The sequence below is a fragment of the Vipera berus genome, assembly GCF_964194415.1.
Source record: "Vipera berus genome assembly, chromosome: 5".
Classification (NCBI taxonomy): domain Eukaryota; kingdom Metazoa; phylum Chordata; class Lepidosauria; order Squamata; family Viperidae; genus Vipera; species Vipera berus.
Genome location: NC_138207.1, coordinates 24,712,600 through 24,726,971, shown reverse-complemented (window position 1 = coordinate 24,726,971; position 14,372 = coordinate 24,712,600). Strand labels below are relative to the sequence as shown.

At 38.1% G+C, this 14,372-nt stretch overlaps 1 protein-coding gene across 1 annotated transcript in view; it reads right to left on the bottom strand.

The window, feature by feature from the left end:
• The window catches only part of PLCH1 (phospholipase C eta 1), a gene marked incomplete at its 3' end in the record, with an annotated part of 129,471 nt that overhangs the window by 69,121 nt on the left and 45,978 nt on the right, over positions 1 to 14,372 (bottom strand). The window contains exons 3-5 of the mRNA XM_081329596.1: positions 6,488 to 6,634; positions 5,091 to 5,334; positions 75 to 204 (exon numbers count right to left, since the gene is read on the bottom strand). Coding sequence (XP_081185722.1) covers positions 75 to 204; positions 5,091 to 5,334; positions 6,488 to 6,634 — 521 coding nt within the window. The remainder of the gene's footprint in view (positions 1 to 74; positions 205 to 5,090; positions 5,335 to 6,487; positions 6,635 to 14,372) is intronic.

Below are 14,372 nucleotides of genomic sequence, written 5' to 3'. Positions count from 1 at the left end.
TACCTGTAACTTTAGATTTCTCTTTTGAGAGACTATTATTTACATTTATAGATAGAAAAAGAAAGAAATCTCACCTGAAACATTTGTCTTACTTTTCTTCTGGGCAGGTTGACATTCAGTTTATGCATCAACTGATAAATCTCTTCAATATTCAGCAAACCATCACCATTCTTATCAGCTTCCTGAAAAGTCTGCTTTACCCAAGTGGAGACAAATTAAGGAAAATATAAATTCCCTTTGTCAAAATATTGGGATACCCTTTTACATTATTGAGAAAAATGCAAAAGTGTAAAGAAAGGTTAGGTAAATCAGTGCACAGTGGTAAGAACATACAGCACAGAAGGTATCAGCTTGTTTCTTTTAAAATAGGGGATAATATGCACAAATACATATATGAATGGGAAATAAGGAAGGTACAAAGCCACTAAGAGTGCTGCTTTATATGATGATGCAATGGAATATATCTAGTACTAAGCCAGTTCCAAACTGAGTACCCTACAAAAACTTTAAAGCTACAATTTTTAAAATTCCAGGATTTGGGAGGATTGGGAAGAAGGCTGCACTTACTTATTATACAATAACTAAAACCAAAGTTACCGGTAATTAAAAAGCAACTTATTGGTTGGACCTCTCTTTGTGACAGCCCAGTTTTGGAAAGATGTCCATTGTCTTAAGATAAACTTGAAATGATGTCCATTTAAAAGAGCCCCTAGAGATACAAAACTGAAGTTGATATGATTAGAAAGATAATTTGCTAATATACACTGAGATCATCACTGGTGATGTCCCTTTGTGTCACATTAGGTTAGCCAGCTAATATCACCTTGCTTCATTCATTCGTTCGTTCGTTTATTCATTCATTCATTCATTCTTATTTTTAAATTGTTTCTAAATTAAGAACCTACAGCCACTTTAGTTATAACACAAGAAAGCAATTTTCATCTGTAGTAACACTTTCCAATGTTTTCTGAACAGGACAGGTGGATTTCTTCCTAAGTGGCTGGATTTTCAGTAAATACTCAAGTGCAAAGAAGTTTACAAAGCAAAATTACACTGTTGATGTAACGCGTACTGATTACTACAAATAACTCTCTCTTAGCCTAATCTAATGTGTTAAATAAATGTTGGCTATAGAATGAATAGAATGAATGTTAAATTCAGTAACAAGGAGTCCTTAGTGCTCACTTTCTTGCAGATGTTTCTTTAGCCAAGCTAGGTAACCTCATCAGTGCTAAAACAATATGGGGTTTCCTGTGTTTATATTCTAGTCTAGTGGGTCTCAGTATTGACAGGGGATGATCTTAGGGGTCCTTTGGTTGGGCTGTTCACTGTTAGCATGTTTTGTAGTTCCCTGATTGGGGTATTGTTTACTTCTTCATTGTTGGTCTGATGTTAATCATGGAGTTAACCTATGCTCATGTGGGTGCTGATTGCTGGGGGAGAGGTGTTTTGGTCTTTTTGTTATCTTTTGGGCTTGTTAGTTTTTGTTTCCATTCCCTTTTTGGCTCAGTAACATATAAAAAGAAATTGACCCAAGCAAAGGGATTTTTCTTCCTCTTCAATTCTTCTGGAGCAGACTTTGAAGGCCTACATGGATGATCCACTAGTACTGGAAACAGTACTGTTATCCATGTTTCCCTGAAAATAAGACCGGGCCTTATATTAACTTTTCCTCCAAAAGATGCATTTGGGCTTACCGGTTAGGTCTTATTTTCAGAGAAATACGGTACCAAATGTGTCCATCTGGCTGATGAACTTAACTGGGGCTTATTTTGGGGGTGGGGCTTATGAGCATTCTGAAAAATCATGCTAGGGCTTGTTTTCCAGTTGGGTCTTATTTTGGGGGGAACACGGTAGCAGAACAACATTGCCACGCTGAGTATTCCAGCTCAGTTTTAACTGCAACTGTTTCCTCCACCACCACCACCTTTTCACAATGCTGGAAGAAATCGCTTGGCTCCACTATGGTCCAAATGTGAATTCTCCTCACCCAGAGCTTTTCTGATCACAATAAAAGGAAGCTACACTGGAAATATTCCTATGACCAGTGGAGATATTCTTTCTATTGCAAATAAATGCACAGGGAATTATTTTGATCTGAACCATAAGTGCTTAAACTTCTTCTTTTACACAATTGACCCAGTTTAGCGTCTTCCCCTCTCTGGGCTGGTCATTTATTTTAAAGAAATAGTTCTCAATGGATCAACCCTGTTCCATCTGGTTTGGTTCTTCTTCCATAATTTAATAACCCATTAATTCTAGTGATTTTTTTTTCTTCAATTGGTCCCTGTTCACTTCAAATAGAACAGAGGCATTTTCTTTAGGAATTCATACCCTTCAGTGTCTGCCATTATATCCTCGCTCCAGCTGGAGCTGCTACGGGGCCCATTTCTCTGTGCAGTCATCCATCTGCCAGAACTGATCATGCAAACAAGGCTTGAAGAAATACTTCTGCATAACCAAATGCATGGCAGCCATGTGAGGCCTCCAAAAGCCGGAAAGATAGAAATTACATAAGTAATTTATGGAGTAATTAGCCATAAAATAATGGCAAGTGTTTCTCTGCCTTATGATAACAAGAGCTGAAATTCGGAAATGAGAATATTTGGCTTTTTTTTTCTTTTTAGCTTGGCAACTTGGGACAAATCAAACCATTTCATCATCCAATATCCTCACTGGGGGGAAAAATATGCTTTTTCAGAGCATAATCTGTTTGGAATGAAATATCTTTTGGCCCTAGAGATTGGTCCGTAGGTTAGTTTATGTGGTCTTTAATTAAACAGGAAGTCCAAAATTACCTTGTATTCTCCCTCTGTCTCTTTCATAGATATAGTGTTTTGTCTCTGAAACTCTGATGTTTGTACAGTAATTGCTGCCTCTTTGTTCTAAAATGAATTGCATATGGTTGTGTTTTTGTTTTTTTAGTGTATTTGTGGAATGGACAAATAGATTGTAATATCGGAGGAAAATACAAAATACACAATGAATAATAAACCAACACAAACAAACTGACATTTTACTATCTCATAAAGCCACCTGAGTAGAGGTCACATAATGTCTAAAGACATGATGTGATTAAAATACTAAGTCACTTCGTCCATGGAGAACCTTGAAAAGAATTGTACACTCTTTATCACTGCATGTTTCTGTTTTATATTCTTGCCATGATCAACAGAAAAATCAAAGCAGAATCACCAAGCTGATTGCCCTAATTCTGCATGCTGTGAAGGCAAATAAAAGCAGCCAAATAAATAAACAGAAATTATAGCAGAGGTAAGAATTACACATTTTCTCCAAAGGGGTCAATCAATACAGAATTAAAAGAGAGGTCATGGTTTCATATGAACAGAGATGATCAGACTCACCAGCTTAGGAACTAAATTGCTGCTTCTAATGAATCATTAAAGAATACATCTGATTACAAGCAGATGGCAGCCAATTAGAATAATGGATCAGCACCTCTCTGTTACTCCATTTTTTCCACATTTCTGCTCCAGTCTAGGGGGAAAAAACCCCTCTGACAGTTTCTATACGTGCTGCATTAACTTTAAGTCAACTCCTTAAAGCAACCAGGGTTATTTTTTAGACCAACATAAAAGCTTGAAAATAAACAAATGCTTGTTTTATATGCAGCAGAAAAGTGCTGTGCTCATGAAAAATCTAAAGAAATTCTTCCGCATCATTTTTAAGTAAGTTAGAAAAAACTATAAGGTAGTATTACTGTTGTGTATGTAAATAGTTGCAAACAGGGAAGATTGCAGATTGCAAAGGTAGTGGGGTTTGAGCGGGAGATTCTGTTGCAATCATTGGTTGCCATAAACAAGAAGCGGGAAAATAGTCTCTAACGATTGGTTACAGTTCAAGCAGTTCCACTATAAAAAGGTTGCAACATTTGACAGTTGGCAGTTGACTTTGTGTATTCAATAAACTCATTCCTTGTTAAATCACTCTGAGTCCTCGTCTATCAGAACCAAACAATTACCATGGATGGGACCAGTTATCATAATTGGAGCCCGTTTAACTATTTTGTAATGGCTGATGGACTTGAAAGGGTTGAACCATGTTGTTGTTGTTGTTGTTGTTGTTGTTAGCTGCGAAGTCGTGTCCAACTCATCGCGACCCTATGGACAACGTTCCTCCAGGCCTTCCTGTCCTCTACCATCTTCTGGAGTCCATCTAGGCTCACGCCTACTGCTTCAGTGACTCCATCCAGCCACCTCATTCTCTGTCATCCCCTTCCTCTATTGCCCTCAATTTTTCCCAGCATTAGGCTCTTCTCCAGTGAGTCCTTCCTTCTCATTAGGTGGCCAAAGTATTTGAGTTTTAGCTTCAGGATCTGGCCTTCTAAAGAGCAGTCAGGGTTGATCTCCTCTATGACTGACCGGTTTGATCGCCTTGCAGTCCAAGGGACTCGCAGGAGTCTTCTCCAGCACCATACTTCAAAGGCCTCAATTCTTTGGCGCTCAGCCTTTCTTATGGTCCAACTTTCACTGCCATACATTGCAACTGGGAAGACCATAGCCTTGACTATACGCACTTTTGTTGGCAGGGAGATGTCTGCTTTTTAGTGTGCTGTCTAGATTTGCCATTGCTTTCCTCCCGAGGAGCAAGCGTCTTTTAATTTCTTGGCTACAGTCCCCATGTGCAGTGATCTTGGAGCCCAGGAGGGCTCCAAGACAGCCAGATGCTGGATGCCATGATCTTGGTTTTCTTAACCATGTTGTAACCCTATAAATGTCTATGATGAGAATTGCCATTGAAAATGGACCTTGTATGTGCGATAAATAACTGTGAATTCTAGTCCTGCTTTAGGCATGAAAGCTAGCTAGGTGATTTTGGGCCTGAGTCAGTCTCTCTCTCAGCCCAGCTCAGCTCACAGGTGAGGAAAAAAAGGAGGAGGAAGGAGTATTATCAATTTCATCACCTTGAATTACCTACAAAGTAATAAAAGTGGGATAAAACAATAGATAGATAGATAGATAGATAGATAGATAGATAGATAGATAGATAGATAGATAGATAGATAGACAGATAGATAGATATCAGACTCACTATACTGAGTCCTAGAATAGAATGCTCTGAAAGGATATTGATCATGTGTTCTCTGTCTTTTAGCAAGAGAGTCCTCATCACTTATCCCAGCCATCAAATATTTCAGCCCAGTGATCCAGGTACGTGCTTCCTCTGAGTTAGAAGTTATCAGATCCAATGATTCCATATGATTGCCATGGTAAATTGTAAAGCAGCAGCTTGGATCAAAGTTGCCCTCTGTATGGCGATGGAATATTTCTGATTGCCGACCTTCAGTGACTTTGTAGATAGAATCAATTATGACTGTGAAAACAATAATAAAACTGTATAATCCAGTTTATCATATAGCTGATTGCAATATTCCATTCCACATTAATAAATTAATACAGGAACTAATTTATCCATGATAATGAATTAATTCAGAAATGCACAACTTCTGTAAACTTCATACATGGCTTTGCATTTCATGTCAAGGGTTGCATTCTGAAGCCTGAATCCATTCTTGCCCTACAAAATCCACCCAAAATGCAAAACAGTGAAATTAAATATTTGACCGCACTCATGTAGGAGATCAGCACTTTTATACCTTCAATTAAAGTTGTCATAAAATTGTAGCAGGAATTATAAATGCCTTCTTAATATATGACTCCACAGACATAAAAGCTAACAAGGAATATATACTCCACCCTCACAAAAGGAATTTTGGTTATTCACCAAAACTATGTAAAAAAGAGATGAGTTAAGCATGATTCCCTTTGATATACAGATAGTCCTCGACCTATGAGCCCAATTGACCCCAACATTTCTGTTGTTAAGCAAGACGGTTATTACGTGGGTTTTATGACCTTTCTTGCCACAGTGAAGAGTGAAGCGCTGTACTTATTTAGCTAGTAACATGGTTGCTAAGTCAGTCTGGCTCCCCCATTGACTTTGCTTCTCAGAAGGTCACAAAAACTGATTAAACGATCCCGGGACATTGCAAGCATCATAAATATGAACCAGTTGCCAAAGTCTGAATTTTGATCATGTGACCATGGGGAAGCTGCAATAGTCGTAAGTGTGAAAAATGGTTATAAATCACTTTTTCAGTGTCGTTGTAACTTTGGTCACTATACGAACTGCTGTAAGTTGAGGACTACCTGTACAGATGAAAATATAAAATGTATTTTGCATTATGATCTCGTGTTTGTCTTAAGTGCTCACTTATTTTAGCCTATGTATAAAGAAGCTCCAGAATAGAACAGGAGATCAAGTGTTCTCTTTCCTGTGCCTACCAGTCTTAATTTGAGGTGGTTAATCCTGGCACCAGGCTTAATCACAATGATTCGTAGTGATGGAGTAATGCTGTGGGGAAGAACTGACGCCCATTTTTAATAAACATAAAACACGTGCACTTGGGAATTAAAAAGAGCATCCCAGGACATGCAAAGTAAATCATAACTTCAAAAGAACTTACTTTTTGCCTTTTCACTTTTCCTGGATGGCCTCCATCTGATGCACGTCCTGTGCTCATCAAGATAAAAAAGACGCACCAGCCCTTTGGCTCCATGCTTCAGCTTAATCATCTGAGTCCCAGACTGCATAACACTCATACATCTTTCAACTAAAAGAGGAAAGATTGCAATAATTTTAACCAGCACCCCTAATTTACGTTGCTGCATAATTAGCGCAAAATTATCTATAAAATAGTTACTGCATAAATCTCTCTATCTTCACTTTGCATAAAAAGGGGCAAATAATTATAAACACTTGTAATGCCGGAATTATTTCTGTGCATCTTTTTAAACTGAGTATTAAAAAAGTAGGTGTGAGCCTAAATGGGCCACACCCATTCAATGGGCCACACCCACCCAATGGGCCACTCTCACCTGGCACCCGATGATACATAAGTGGGTTTTGGGTTGCAGTTTGGGCACTCGGTCTCTAAAAGGTTCGCCATCACTGGTATAGGGTTTCCTGCCTGAGCAGGGGGTTGGACTATAAGATCTCCAAAGTCCCTTCCAACTCTATTATTATTGTTGTTGTTGTTGTTGTTGTTATTTGATAAACTACAGATTACAAGTCAGTAACATTTTTGGAAGGTCACACCATCATGAGCACAAAAAAGTTCTCAAATATCAAATATAAAAAAATCCAGATACTAAAACACAGTTACACAATTTCACTGCTGAGACTTTGTAAGATTTTATGAGCGAACACCGAAAAGCTGTAAAAGAAATAATCAACATCATTCAGAATTTTTCCTTGATCCACTCAAAGGGATGTTAACAGTAGAGAAGCTTATTCATATATCCTTTCATGGGCAAATTATGTAAATCATTGGCAAATTATGAATAAAGCAAAACCCATGATAAGAGAGAAACAGATCAAAACATGAGGAAGAATTCAAAAGCAGTAAGAAATAAAATACATTCAGTGATAAATTCAATATTTATCATTGTTTGGTTCAAACAACAGTTTGAAATTGTGTATCATTGTTGTTCAGGGATTCTAAGGGTCAACAACATGCAAAGAAATGTACAGCCTTGTAATATACTATCCTAATGAATAAGACAAATGGATCAACTGTACTATCAATTAATATTTTACAATCTGATTAGCATTTAATATTTGCATTATTATTAATAATATTTATAAGTCATCTCATACCAACATTCTCTTCACACTCATGAGAATATAAAATGTGTATAATTGTACCTATAAAATACTTCTGATTAAATATAAAAATTTTGCAAAGGGACATTTATTCAAAGCAATACATTCCAGGATGAGAATGCATAAAGCTCAGCATGTGGACATATATAACAGCACTAATATATACTAATATATAGAGGGTTGCCAGATTCCAGAAGACCGAACACTTTAAACTTCTGCTTATACAATAGGGCTTCCCCATTCAATCTTCCCTGCATTTACTGGGGGAAAAAATCTCATTCTATCATTCCATCAACAGGAAGGAATTCAACTTTTGTATTTCACAAGATTTCAGAGGTCTCTGTGAACTCATTCAACATGGTTTGCAAATACAACAAAACTTAAATTTATATTTTTGGATTGTTGGATTTTATCAAATATACCCACAAAAATTAACAAACCATTGCTTTTGTAGCATAAGTCACAAAGATTCTAAACTGAGCTCACAAAAATCTATCCACACCCTGTTCTAGCTATATTTCTGATAAAACAATGCAGTAACAAAAGCCACCGGTCAAATGTCTAGCTACAAGTTCTTGAAACAACTCAAGATCATAGAAAATTGGTATATTCTTGTGGACAACAGACTATTAAGTAGGAAAGAAAGTGAGGCCGTCAGGTGACTGTATACTTATTTTTATTAAAGCTCACTGCACATGGTAAGTCTTACTTCCAAAGAAACAGGCACCGGACTTTATACTTACATTAAGTATGACTTATTTTCAGGTAAACATATATAAGACTGGGCCCTTAAATTTCTTTAAGCATGACTGTATAAACCTTTTGAAAAACATGCTTTCCAATAATTTTTCACACTGGAGTGGCTGTGCATGGACTCACACACACAGCCAGCCAGAAGCATTTCTGAAGCAACTGCATGAGATAATTTGAATAATGGTGTTTTGGACACATTACTGCACACCACAAAGAAACTTTATTCAAAGTCTCCACACAGCCTTTGCCATCAGAAAAGATTTTGTACAATAGTTAAAGTTCACTGTCAAAACACCAGTCACATAAAAATTACTGCAATGAAACATTATTTGCCATTTAAATAGTATCAGTTTGACAACATGCCTGAGTTAATCAAGAGGAGCATTTCAAATAATTTCTTAAAAACAAAACAGAACTGAACATCAGCAAAACTAGCAGAAATATCTAGTTCAGAATCAAAGCTGCAGTCCTTATTCCCTGACATGCCCCCAAGGCAGTTTATGGGTCTCTGTTCAGAAACCAACACCTTCAGACTGAAACGCTAAGATACCAACCCATTTGGGTCAGGCAGCATCCTTGTGAAGTTGCTACAGTTCCCACTACAAGATAGATCTCCGATGCTAGAATGGAAGCCATTGGAGGAAGAAGAGTCCAGATGATTCTTGAAAGTTTGGCGAATAGTAGACAATCTGTATCCCACCTGATAAACAATGCTTTCTTTAGTACAGAGAAAATCAAAAGCTGTTGGATTGGGATTGCTGAACTGCAAGCCTGAGCAGTAGGACACACATGGCATGTTTTCAAAAAAACACCCTAATCTGTGCTAATGCCATCTTCCATTTGTCATTTATCCCTGTGTAAAAATGAAGTCTTTAACTCCTGCCATTGCTTGGGTAAGGTACTTGGTATTATGAATTGCACTGACCATTTCAAGCTTGTTTTTAAGCAGCTTATGTTTCTCTCTGAATCATGCCTAGCCTGAAGCATTTAAAAATAGATACACTTACATTTAATTTCAGTATACTGTATTAGGCAAACAATGTACTACTATCATGGTCCCCTCAAACTCCATGCAGTTTAATGAAGATGTAAACAGTGGTCAAGAAATACATAAATTCCACAGCCCAGAAAATTAATTTCAAACACAGTATTTTTAAAGAACAATCCCATTGAGTCTCACAGATGTCATCCAGAAAGTCATTCCTGCAACAGATACCCCTACTGTATACCTTATTCTCCAGATTCATTTGTAGATCCAGTTATGCATATGTATTATTATGACAATATATAAATGACTTCAGTTTGGTACTATTGTATTATGCTTCTGGAAGCATCAGAGGTTGTATCTGTAGCAAATTTAGCCTGTGATAAGTGCCTATGACCAATTTACTACAGGGATCCCCAACCCCCAGTCTGTGGACCAGTACTGGGCCGCAGCAAACCAGCAACCGGCCTGCACAAACAAACAAAGCCCAATCCAGCAGCACACAAAACCTGGCCCCCTCCGGTCCGCAGAAAAACTTCTTTCCATGGAACCGGTACCTGGTGTCCAGAAGGCTGGGGACCTCTGATTTAATACATCGTTAATTTAGTAAGTCAGTAATTTAATAAATGTGGAAGCTGGAGGGAGGGAGAGAGAAACAGAGATTCAAAGTTGTTTTCCTTAAATGCTACACTGCTACGTTTATAGGTTGAACCTGAGGTTTTGTGAGAACAAAGACAGACCAGTTAACATAGTCATCTCTAAATACCTTACTTTTTTAATTAATTTTTATTAAAGGAGTTTTTAAAATGTAAAAACAATAGAAATTTACAGGAAAAAAGAGATAAATAGAAATGGGGGGGAAGTGCAAAGAAGAAAGAAAACAGATATAAAGGAGTGGCTTCCATTCTTCTTTACAGCAGTTATAAATATATTTATATTTTATCCAAAGTTGCATCATGGCTCCTTTATTTCCATATCCTACCCTTTCTAATCATTAAGCCCACCAATCACAACTTATTCCTTTTTTCAGCAAAAGTCCATAAAGGATTTCCAGTCACTAACAAATATAGTTATTTTCTTTTCACTAATCAAACGTCTATATTTTCATTTTCTAATCAAATTTTGCCCTCTCTAGAAATGCTGTCATCTTCACCAACCATTGTGGCTATTTCAGAATCCTTCCATCTTTCTGTACATAATAATTTTACTGCAGTTATCATGTACAAAAACAATCATCCATAAGTCCTATTTAGTTATCTATCCATTAATCCCAGCAAGAAAAATTATGGTTTCAGTTGAAAACACACACACACACACACACACACACACACACAGAGAGAGAGAGTGAGAGAGAGAGAGAGGGAGAGAGAGAGAGAGAGAGAGGGAAATTGGGATAACATCTGAGATCTAGTGCCAGGTTTTCCTCAACCACATTTGAGACCATGATGGTTCTCTTCGTCTCCTACTTCTCAAATCTATGGGAAACCACTCCCCTGTGTTTTCCTTATGAATAACAGCTGTCCAGAGCACAAGTGGGCAATCTCCCATCTTCTTATTCAAATAGATTCCATGGAACTGGCCTACTCAGCAATTCTTTGATCTTAGCCACAGTCATCATCTCTGCTCATTCAGAGGTAGCTTAACTTAGCCATTCCTCACCTGAGTAAGGTTCTTAACATTTTGAATTATGTCTCCTATGGGTTGTTCCCATCTCACAACTGATTCATTCGTGAGCTACTTCATGGATGAAAGAGTGTACTCAGAAAGTGGTAGTTGTCTTTTTGATGGAGGGAGTAATTATTGCCACCTTGAACAGCACCCTCACTCTGGAAGAACAGCTTTTTGATCACTCTTGATCTAACCACTTTTGCCCAGCCTCCAATAACCTTTTGGTGCAAGTTTGGCTAAGAGAGAGTGACCTGCCCAAAGTCACCCCACCGGTTTTTCATGCATAAAACATAACTATTCATAGTCTCCTGTTTTTTTAACCACTACACCAGATTTGCTCTCATTGCTTTAATGCAATATTCACTTTATTTTGATGGTCTGGAACTGAACCCATGACATCTCCAAGATATGCCTGTACTCTCATCCAAGTGTATAAATCAAATTGATTTCCTAGGAATTTTGAAATAATCTGAAACAACATTAAAGTACTTCTCCACTTTTAATCTTCATGATATACTGTAGATTTCTACAGAGCAATGAGATTTTTTTTAAAAAAAACTGTTATGCTAAAGGCATAGCAAAAGAATGGGCCCTATTTTCTTATATTGGCCCCCTCTTTATACAGTTACCTACTAGTGAAGCAAGAGGAATAAAGAGCAGATAACCTCAATCGAACACTCTAGTTATCCAAGATTCTGTTCAGATGCAATTTCAGAATAATTCACTCCCACAAATTCAGAGGGGGAAAAAATCATTAGATTTACATCTTCTTATAAACTGACCAAGCCTCTGAACTAATATGTCATAATTAAGTTTTACTACAATTAATTTTGTGTTCCTTGATGAAAAAATCGGTACTGTATACTTAGGAAAAGTAAATGCAAAAACATTCCTATTGGGGATACTTAATAAGCACCTATATGAAAACTTTTGGAATATCATGTACAAATAGGGAGAATAATCTTGCCTTGAAAACTTTATATTAGAGAAGCAGGTGGATTCATCATTTTCAATTTTCCTAACTGTGGAGCTGGAAATTAAAAACTTCAATATCACAAGTTGTCATGTTTAAGACTACAGCAATCAATTGGGTAGTTTAGCAACACTGGAACTATTTTAAAAAAAACGCAAATGAGAAATGATAACACCATCAATCCTTGTGTACCAAATTGATTGAAAAATAGCTTTGTTATTTGTTCCCAATTCCAGAATCAAGGATGCATGTGCCATTAAGATAGAAAATGCACCAAAAAGATACATTTCCAATTAAAATGAATTCAAAACAACTCATAAGCAACTAGCTTATGAAGGGGTTATCTTTAATAATGAGAGCTGTTACCGCACAGCACATAATTTGTCTCCACAGTTCTGGCCAGTTGAAAACACAAAAGTTTTATTTTTTATTGTTGACTTACAGTAAAAAGGTAAAGGTTCCCCCGCACATGCGTGCTAGTCGTTTCCAACTCTAGGGGCTGGTGCTCATCTCCGTTTCAAAGCCGAAGAGCCAGCGCTATGAACAGGCAGTGAAGGAAAGCACCAATGTAGATTGTTCCATCCCAATCGAAGTGGAGGATCCGATGGAACACACCAGTCAATACGTGTTAAAGCATAATGTTTCCAACGATTCAGAGCCATCTTCCACACTGCCTACAAACACCAGAGAGACCCCAGAACTGCAAAGGCCTGTACTCCTTCAGCACCACAACACAAGTGCATTTTCTGCACTTCCCACTCACCACTCAGAGACCACAGAACTACAAGGGCCTACACCTCTTCAACAACACAGCACAGGTGCGTCAGCTGTGCTTCCTACGAACAGCATAGAAGTCCCGCACCTGCCAAGGCCTACACCTTCTCCACGCCAAGTCCCGCGCCTGCCAAGGCCTACACCTTCTCCACGTCTGCCAAGGCCTACACCTTCTCCACACCTGCCAAGGCCTACACCTTTTCCATGCCAACACGCAGGTGCATCAGCTGTGCTTCCTACGAATAGCACACAAACCCCAAGCCTGCGAAAGCCTACACCTCTTCAACGCCCAGAAGAAGGTACGCCAACACTTCAAACTGCATCACCTCTTACCAATGGCAACGTAATTTCCAGCAATAATCAATGGTTGAATCGACAGCCAGCACAAGCTTTAGAGAATACACCACAGCTGAATGCTCTTGCAACATCACTCTATCCTGGTGCACCTCATCCTTATTCACCAGAGAACCCCCACACCCAAGGGGCCCAACAAGTTTCTTTGGCATCAAGGAGTGAGGGGTCAGACCGTTCTCACCATGCCAGGTACATGATTCGACAAGAGCTTCTCAACTCTAGCCTCTCAAAGTTTAATAACCGTCCAGAGACCTACAGATCCTGGAAAGCAACCTTTAAAGCTGCTATTGCTGATCTCAACTTCAACATCAGAGAGGAACTCGATCTACTCTTTTCCTTTCCCCCATTCTCATATTTTTGCAGGTTCATAAGTCACCATGCCTGGACAAACAATGACCCCTGCTCCATCACCATCACCAAGGTATGTTAACACAGCAGCTCAACACAAAGACTCACGTGGAGCTGTCTCTACAAGAAAGACGGACATCTCCTTTCTGCCCTTCTGCAGAAGGGTATTAATAAATTTATTTGGGCAGGGGAAAAACCGAGAGTTAAACTTAAGATTTTACAAGACGCTCGGGAAAGAGGAGGACTTAAGGTGCCTAATTTGAAATTATATTATGATGCAGTGGTTTTAACACTGGTTATGATTGACCTGTCCATCTCCCTCAGTTTTATGCAGTCTCCTATGTATTCTGTATTGATCTTCTTTTTCTTTTCATTGAGGTTGCTAAATTTATTTTTAAAAACCTGCTGTTTCATATATTTGTTTTCCTTTTAGGCAGGTTGCCAAATGCAAATGTGTGTTCTGCACACATATTAGGAAGATGTTACAAACAAATAACCAGAGAAGGAAATTTTGCTGCTATTTTATGGTTCATTGGTTGTTGCTTGTTGGGATCACTTGGTTGTTAGGATCACTTGCTGTTTATGCAGGCAAGGCAAGGCTGCAAAAGTACTATATACCAAAATATTGCTTCTCCTCTGTGGGTATTTTTAAAATTCCCCAAGCCGATGTTTCTGTACCTTGGGGAATAAGAAACATTCCATATTGTACCTAGTTAAGAAAAACATGGGAGCAAGGGCTTCTCTTATGTTCCTATTATTCTTATAGAACAACACTCAATTTTACAGTATTCTCATTTATGCAGACTTTGAAAGAGTACTGTGCAAGCAGGA